Below are 8,183 nucleotides of genomic sequence, written 5' to 3'. Positions count from 1 at the left end.
TGAAAGAAGAGGTGTGTGTGTGTGTGTGTGTGTGTGTGTGTGTGTGTGTGTGTGTGTGTGTGTGTGTGTGTGTGTGTAAAAGACCTGTATGGAAATAGAGCTATAATATATATAACTGGAAGAGTAGGTATGTTAGTAGATTCCCAATGTAGAAATATTACAGCTGCATGTCGGTGACCAACATGTAAGCCTGACAGGGGGAGGGTAGGAATGAGTAAGTGAGCTGGCTGTGTAGATTTGGGCTGGGGTGCGTGTATGTGTGTGTGTGTGCGCGCGCGCGTGTGTTGCACGCACACCTGACATCTGAAACCTGCCTAGAATTGTCACAGCCTAAAATAGCTGTTAACATATCAACCCCTCTCGGGCAGTAACAGAGGTGGTAGCAGCCGCGGCGGCGGCGCGGCAGCGGCAGCAGAGGGGGCGGCAGCAGCCGCAGGAGGTGGAGGAGGAGGAGGAAGAGGAGGAGAGAGAGAGAGAGACATGGCTGTCTGGTTGGCTTTGCCTGCGCCCATCCCTGAGAGCTAAGACTTCCAGCCTGGAACGAGGTAACTGAGATTGGGTGCGTTTCCCGCTCTTCTGGGTGCTGGGGCTTGGCATGGGGTAAACAGCTTGGGGACCATGGGAGAAAGGGGAAGGGGGGCATCTAGAAAAAGGGCTCGGAGGATGTTTTGTTCCTTTTCCTCACTCTCCTCCCTCCCAGCGTCTGCGATGATGGCAGGGGTTGTGGGTCTGCCATGAACCTGTTACAACAGCAGCCGCCTAGGGAGGGGGAAAGGGTGGAGAACGGAAGAGACAGACTAAGAAACATCATCAAGACAAGCAGGCAGAGACAGAGAGAGATAGAGGAGACAGACAGGGGAGAGGAGGACAGACACAGACACAGGGAGACACAGAGAGTGGGAACCCCTTAGCCCCGCTTTATCCAGAGGTCAGAAATGAAGAGTGTTCAGGGACCGGGTTATGTCCAGGGGAGTTACACAATACTGCTTTTCTTGTCCTGACTCCCCAGCTCCTTCCCATAGCCAGAAGCTTACCTTCCACCCACAGCTAAGGGGAAAGGACTCATGGAGAGTGAGGTAGGGGGCCTTGGGGCCTTCTGAAGCTGAAACAGAGAGCCATTGTCCTAATTGCTGGGTTTCATTTCCCATCCCTTCTAACTCAGTTGGTGGGAAAACAGTGATCTATCCCTTCAGAGCCTAAATTCCAGGACCCCTTCCTTACCTCTTTTCTTTCATAATCCCTCCACTTCATAGGAGTGTGGAAAGAGCTCTGTTTTTGAAGTCAGAGAAAGAACCTGAGTTTTGAATCCCAAATTCTGACACTGCTTACATGACCTTGCACAAATATCTTATGCCTCAGTTTTTTTTCCTCTGTAAAACGAGAGAATTGGACTCGGTGGTTTCTAAATATTTCATTATCTGCTCCTATGAATAACATGTATAAATAAGAAAGGAATCTGCTTCTCTGACCCAATGGGTAAGGAGTGCAGGGGGCAGGAGAGATGATCTCTCAGCTCAGGGTGGCTCAGGGTTGTAGGAAGAATGCTTCAGATGATAAGACGTGACACCAGAGAAAGTAAGGCCTTCCCTTGCTGCTTTAAAAATCCAGCCTGTTGCTTAATTCTGGGTCTGGTTCCTTCCTGATCATAGAAGGGAAGGAAGGTTCAGGCTGGGAGAAGAAGATGCTCCGGGCTTTGTCAGCCCTGCCTTTCTAACAATTAACAAGCATATATTAAGTGCCCAAATATGTGTCAGGTGCTGAAGTTACAAATGCAAAAATGAAACAATCCCTGTTCTCAAGGAGTTAACACTCTCTCTGGAGAGACAGCTTGTGCACGTATGAATCTATTTGGAATCCATACAAAATAACCACAACCTTGTTTGGAGAGGGAAGCTACTAGCAGCTGGGGAGGATCAAGAAAGGCTTCATTATGAAGCCTGGACCAAATCTTGAGGGAAAGTAAGGAATTCTCAGGGATAAAGGTAGGGAGGGAATGACAGACAATTTGAAGTAATCACCTATAGTCTAGTGGCCAAGCTTCTAATTGACAGTGGTCTGCCAGCTCTTCTTTCCAACCCACAGCTTATTCCTCTTCCCCTAAAGGCATAAAATACAACATCGTGCATTGAGACCAAGGGTGGCTCCTGCCAACTTACAGAGTCACAAAATCTCACAGGCAGAAGAAGTCAATCCAACCCAAGCCACTTTTGCTTTCTCCTAGCGTGAGCTTATAGAGAACAGTGCCTTTCTTTGCTTTTCTTTGTATCCCAATGTTTAGCACAAGAGTAAGCATTTAATAAATTCTTGTTGACTGACTGCCTGATGGGAGGCATAGATTTAGACTCCTCTTCCCGCTCATTAGCCATGCAATTCTCCCAGATATTGCCCACTGTCCTAGCACAGAGAGGCATTCTGAGCTGTTGAAGTATAAAAATTACAGTCAATGTTTATAGTACATTGGAGTGAAAAGAGAGAGTCAGAGTAGCAGGCCTTGAAGCCAAGAAGAGCTGGGCTGAAGTCCTGCCTGAAACATTGACTGCATGACCCTGAGTCACTTAACCTTAGCCCAAAATAATTTCTTCATGCAAGAGTTCCCTATGTGAATGGAATCATAGGTCCAATCTTTATTATATGTATAATGCTTTACATGCATTATCTCATTTAATCATCATAACAATCCTGTGAGGTAGGTAGTCCAAATTATTATCCCATTTTACAAATGAGGAAAACTGAGGCTAGAGGCAGCCAGGTAGTACAATGGTTAGAATTCTGGGCCTGAAATCAAGAAGATACCTTGCTACTTCTGTGATCCTGGACAAATCATTTACCTTCTGCCTCAGTTTCCTCAACTGTAAAGTGGGGATAATAATAGCACCTACCTCAAAGGGTTATTGTGGGGATCAAACCCTCCCTTCCTTTCAGAGAGAAAAATTAAGTTGTCTGTGGCTACACAGGTTCATAGAAGAACTGGAATCTCTTTAAACATTGCTAAATAGAATCAGTCATCATCATTATTATTACAGACTCTCTCTCCCCTTGCACCTTGCCCTGATACAAATGCCCACCAGATTTAGGATATTTTCTCTCCCCTGAGCTGTGCTGGGGCTAAATAATGAATGATGCCAGACTGGCATAATCTGATCATCAGCCTCTCCCACTCATTAATTCATTCTACAAATCTTTATAGAGCTCCTTGCTATTCCCCAGATGACTGTTCCACCCATATCCAAAGGGCTCCTAATTTTTCACCATTCCAAAGGTCCAATCATGCTTTCTCTGTTGTAGTTGCAAAAGGCAAAAAAGGGTTAAGAGATCCCATCCCCTCAGGCAGAGACCACGAAGATCTGACATATCCCATAACTCCAACTGCTGTATTCTTCCTACTATCCATCTCTGCATGTGTCGAACACCCTCCCCTGCATCCCCAACCCCCAGCCCCTCCCTCACATTCACAAATACAAACACACACAAACAAACACATTCCCCTAAGTTCCCTGCCTGTAGTCTGCCAGACATAACCCACTGCTCACACGCTGGCAAGAGGCCCAGCACTGGGCACCTGCCACGAAGGCCCTGTAGGCGTGTGTGTGTGTTTGTCTATGACTGATTGGGGTGGGAGGGAAACGGGAATCCAGCAGCCCAGCTGGGCAGTGCCATCTCCCGTAAACAAGGACATGTGATTCTCCTCATCGCCCTGCCCGGCAGAGCCAACGAAATGAGCTGGAGAAGGCTTTGTCGATTAAGGAAGAGAGAAAAGAAAGGAAAGCAGATCACTGTGGTAAGGACAAGGGCCACTTTCCCCATCTCTTTCTTGAGCAGGTCCTCTCTAGGACACAGCACAGGTGGCAAGGAGAGAGAGAAGCTGCTTTGGTTTTGCTCAGGTGTGTCTCACAGCCCAGCAGCAGCAGCAGCAGCAGCAGCAGCAGCAGCAGCAGCAGCTAACCTGCCCACGGAGTAGGTGTTGTCACCGCTCCTTGGGATGTGTCCTGGCAACTGGCTGTGGGCTTCTATGACGTTCATGGCCCGATTCTCCCGGGGTGGCTCCCGGTCACCTGCCCGGACTGGGGGGCACTTGGAGGACACAACCCCCGTTCAACATCCCCTCCTCAGTGTCTTTGAATTGGAGAGGCTCCTCTTCACCGGCAAGACTGCCTGTAACCATGCAGATGAGGTCTGGCCAGGCCTCTACCTTGGAGACCAGTACGTACCTAGAAAGCTCACACCAGTGGGCTATATGTCTGTGTGTGTGTGTGTGTGTGTGTGTGTGTGTGTGTGTGTGTGTGTGTGTCTCAGGGTGGGAGGAAAGTGATTCTGGATTGTTCTGGTGACTCTTATTTTTGAATGGGTCATGGAAGGCAGGGGCTAAGTTGGCTATATAGCCCTGGGCCTCAGCATTCTCATTTGAATGAGATGATTTCTAAGGTCCTTTCCCATCCCAGATCCTAAGATTTTATGATCCTGGATCACTTGCCTGAGGTTCAGTTTAAATGATGTCTTCCTTGTCCTCCAAAAGACTGATACAACAGTCTAGGATTTTAGGGTGGGGTAGCAGAACCAAGGTTAGGCAGACACAGGTATGGTGCACAGGTGAGTACAGTGAGGGACACTTAAAGAAAAATGTCTTTTAAATTCCTATTTTTTCACAACAGAAAATCCTACTCCCCAAGGTTATAACTACTTCTCTTTTGAAAAGTCAACTCCATTAATTTATGGGTTTATACCAAAGATCCAAACCGTCCAGTGAATACTAGTGCAATTTTCAAACCTTGCACTTTGCCTAAGGTGCAGAAATGTCTTGGCATTGGGAAGTATGGATGTGGAGGGGAAGGGAAAGAAGTATAGGGGTGTGCTTTTTGGGAGACAGATGAACAGAAGTGTAATATTAACCTGGCTCTCATACCTGTGTGATCTAGTCTGTGAAATGAACAGGTCCCTTAAATTCTAAATCTCTAATCCTAATCTATGAATTGGATAGAATAAGACTAAGAAAGTAGTGAGAGAAATGGCAAAAAAAAAAAAAAAAAAAAAAAAGATTTGTGCTGAAATGGGTATTTAATTGCATTGGATCAGAGAGGAGAGAGATATATCTAGTGCTGAATCTTAATGAGGATCAAAAAAAAAACCAAATGGAATTGAATTCAGAGTCAGGGGAGACAGAGGCAGAAGCAGAGATTAGAATTTGGGGAGTGTAGAGGGAAAATCTGGGTTGGCACTGAGAATGATTGGAACAGACAAGGAAAAGGAGGTCAAATGAGGGAAGCTGTGTCTTATAATGGAGAGAGCATTAACCTAGGAATCTGACCTAGGCACTTGTCCCAATTTTACTGCTAACCAATGTGTGGTCTTAAGCCAGTCAGAGGATCAGACATATTGAGCCAGAATTTATATCATTTAATCCAATCCCCTTATGTTACAGATCAAAGTTGTTGAGGGCAAAAAAAGTTGAGTGACTGGACCAAGGTTAAATGATAATAAGTCCCTTATAGCTCTAAATCTGACCTCTGAAGCTTACACAGTGAGAGCAAGTAAAGTAATAAGAGGATTTAAGCTCAGCTTGTCTGACTCCAAATCCAAAATGCTTTCTCCTCCAGTACTCAGGCTTCTCTGGTCCTCAATTTCCTTATCTCTAAAATAAGAGGGTTTCTAAGGCCACTTTCCAGCTCTAATATTCTGTAATTAGGCTTGAGTAATGAATTGGAATTAGGGATACAATAATAATCTTGGAGGAGAAGGAAACTTATCCCTCCTTCTTTTCCTTCCTCCTTCTTAACTTCGATTCCCTACAGGGACATAGCTGCCAACAGGCGAGAGCTGAGCAGGCTAGGTATCACCCATGTGCTCAATGCCTCCCACAGTAAGTGGAGGGGAACACCTGAGGCCTACGAAGGGCTGGGTATCCGATACCTAGGTGTGGAGGCCCACGATTCACCTGCCTTTGACATGAGCATCCACTTCCAGCCAGCGGCTGATTTCATCCACCGAGCACTGAGCCGGCCAGGAGGTAAGACAGGATGCTGAGGAGGGTCTGTTTTTACTCTTCCTTCCCGTTCACACACTTCTCCCCGGCCAACATGCATTTGTTCTTTTAGGGAAGATCCTGGTGCATTGTGCAGTAGGTGTGAGTCGCTCAGCCACCCTTGTCCTGGCCTACCTCATGCTCTACCACCAGCTCACCCTTGTGGAAGCCATTAAGACCGTCAAGGACCATCGAGGGATCATCCCTAACAGGGGCTTTCTGAGACAGCTCCTGGCCCTGGACCGCAGGCTGCGGCAGAGCCGGGAGGCATGAAGTGTTTGGGAAGGGGCCTGGTGAGTGGGTCCCCAGCTCCCAACCAAAGAGCTGGGGACTAAGAAAGCAGGAGGCCCAGATAAACCATGCTCCCCTCTGGGAGGGAGAGTGCTAGTGCTGAGCCCCAACTGGTTGTCCCATTGTGGGCCATGATGAGTGAGCTTAGAGAAGGGTTGACTCCATCACAGGCAAGCCAGGTTAAGAAAAGACCAAAGAAAGGTGGATAGACCCAGATAAGTCAGAATTCCCTGGCTTCCAATGCAGAATCTGCCCATGGCTCAAAAGGAAGTGGATAAGTCCCTTCTCTTCTCTGCCCAAGGTCTCATCTCCTCTGTCTGATTTTTAAATGGGAAGAATGTCCTTGGATCACAAAAGTGTGGATAGCTCAGCTGAAATCTGAAGGAAACACACCTAGGCTTGTGTGTAGGTAATGTGATTGAGTTGAGGTACCACTCACAGCTGTAAAATGGCAGTAATGAACAAATGGGGGTCTTGAGAAAGACACTCTCCACTAGATAAGTGGAAGAATAACAGGAAGAATAAAGATGGAGAACAAAAAATAGAATCTCATTGGATCATTGTCTCCCCAGGAAGCAGAAAGAGTCCTGAATGTCTCTCTTCAGGATCCTAAATGATCATTACCCATGCCAAAACCATCTCCTGCTTTGGATTGAGACACCAAGCCAACCAACTTCACTCCAGGCAAAAAAAAAAAAAAAAAAAAAAAAAATGGCATATGATTTTAGAGGAGAAAGAGAACATCTGATTTGTAACCATTTGGTGGCCAGGACAGGGAAAAAAAGGGACATATGTTCAAGAGTGAAGGCCAGAACCAGAATGAAGCAATATTATAAAGCAGACAAAGATGTTTTTTCCTCAACTTTCCATTTCCCTGGGTATCTAGAATTCTCATTCTTCTCTGGTCCCTTCCAATAACCAAGGAAGAATTATATAATGCAACGAGACTACTTGGATTAGTAGACAAAATAAAAAATTCATCTGAATTCCCCTTCCTGCACTTGCTAACTGGGCAAGTCATCTAATATCTCTGAAAATTCAGTTTCCTCATCTCTAAAATGGGGATAACAATGGTTGTGAGGATCAAGTGAGATGCTAGCTTTAAATTGAGTTGCAAACTTTAAGGCATCATTTGGGCAATCTGAATACTTGTCCCAACTCTGCCACTTTTCATTATGTGGCTGGTTTTATTATTTGCCCCTTTTGGACTTCAGTTCTTTCATTTGCAAAAGGAGACAGCTAGACTAAATGATAACTGAAATTTAACTAGTGCTTTGAAGTTTGCAAAAGGCGTTGTAGTATGATACTGTAATTCCCCAAAATTAATGGCATCTTAGACTCTATTGAGAAGTACAATTTCCAGGACTAGAAAGACAATATCCATCAACCTTCTTAGAGCACACTGGAAGCACTATATTCAGTTCTGGAGGCCATATTTTAGGAAGGATATTGCCAAGTAAGAGAGCATTCAGGGAAAAGCTATAATGATTGTTAAGATGTTCAAGATCACAATATCAAAAGATCATTTGGAAGTAATGGGGGTATTTAGCCTAAAGAAGAGATAGTCTTCACATCTTTAAAGGGCTACCATGTGGAAGAAGAATTAGTTTTGTTCCTCTTGGTTCCATAGAATCAATGATTGTAAATTATAAAGAAGTCAATTTTATCTCAATGTAAAAGAAAACTTCCTCACAATTAAAGCTATACAAAAGTGGAATGATATGTCTCATTATGTTGTCATGGAAAGGACACTATATTTGGAGATGGAGAACCTTGAATCAAGTACTAATCCTCCCATAAGTTTAATATTGAGCAAGTCTCTAAAAAATGAAGAGATTGAACTGAATAGTCTCCAAAAGGGGCCTTTGGAATTCCA

General features: G+C 45.2%; 1 protein-coding gene across 2 annotated transcripts; it reads left to right on the top strand.

The window, feature by feature from the left end:
* The first annotated feature begins 285 nt into the window (after window positions 1-285).
* On the top strand, window positions 286-6,822 carry DUSP26 (dual specificity phosphatase 26). Of its 2 annotated transcripts, XM_074287222.1 has the most exons (4): window positions 286-545; window positions 3,820-4,200; window positions 5,787-6,001; window positions 6,090-6,822. In XM_074287222.1, exons 2-4 carry the CDS (start codon window positions 3,980-3,982, stop codon window positions 6,287-6,289), a joined length of 636 nt encoding a protein of 211 aa, XP_074143323.1. In that variant the 5' UTR covers window positions 286-545; window positions 3,820-3,979; the 3' UTR covers window positions 6,290-6,822. The 2 variants fall into 2 exon arrangements, with proteins under 2 accessions (XP_074143323.1, XP_074143324.1); XM_074287223.1 differs by lacking the exon at window positions 286-545 and having other exon boundaries at window positions 623-4,200.
* Window positions 6,823-8,183: the final 1,361 nt, after the last annotated feature.

This window comes from Sminthopsis crassicaudata, chromosome 2, assembly GCF_048593235.1.
Source record: "Sminthopsis crassicaudata isolate SCR6 chromosome 2, ASM4859323v1, whole genome shotgun sequence".
NCBI classification, from domain to species: domain Eukaryota; kingdom Metazoa; phylum Chordata; class Mammalia; order Dasyuromorphia; family Dasyuridae; genus Sminthopsis; species Sminthopsis crassicaudata.
This window is presented reverse-complemented; position numbering and strand designations above follow the sequence as displayed.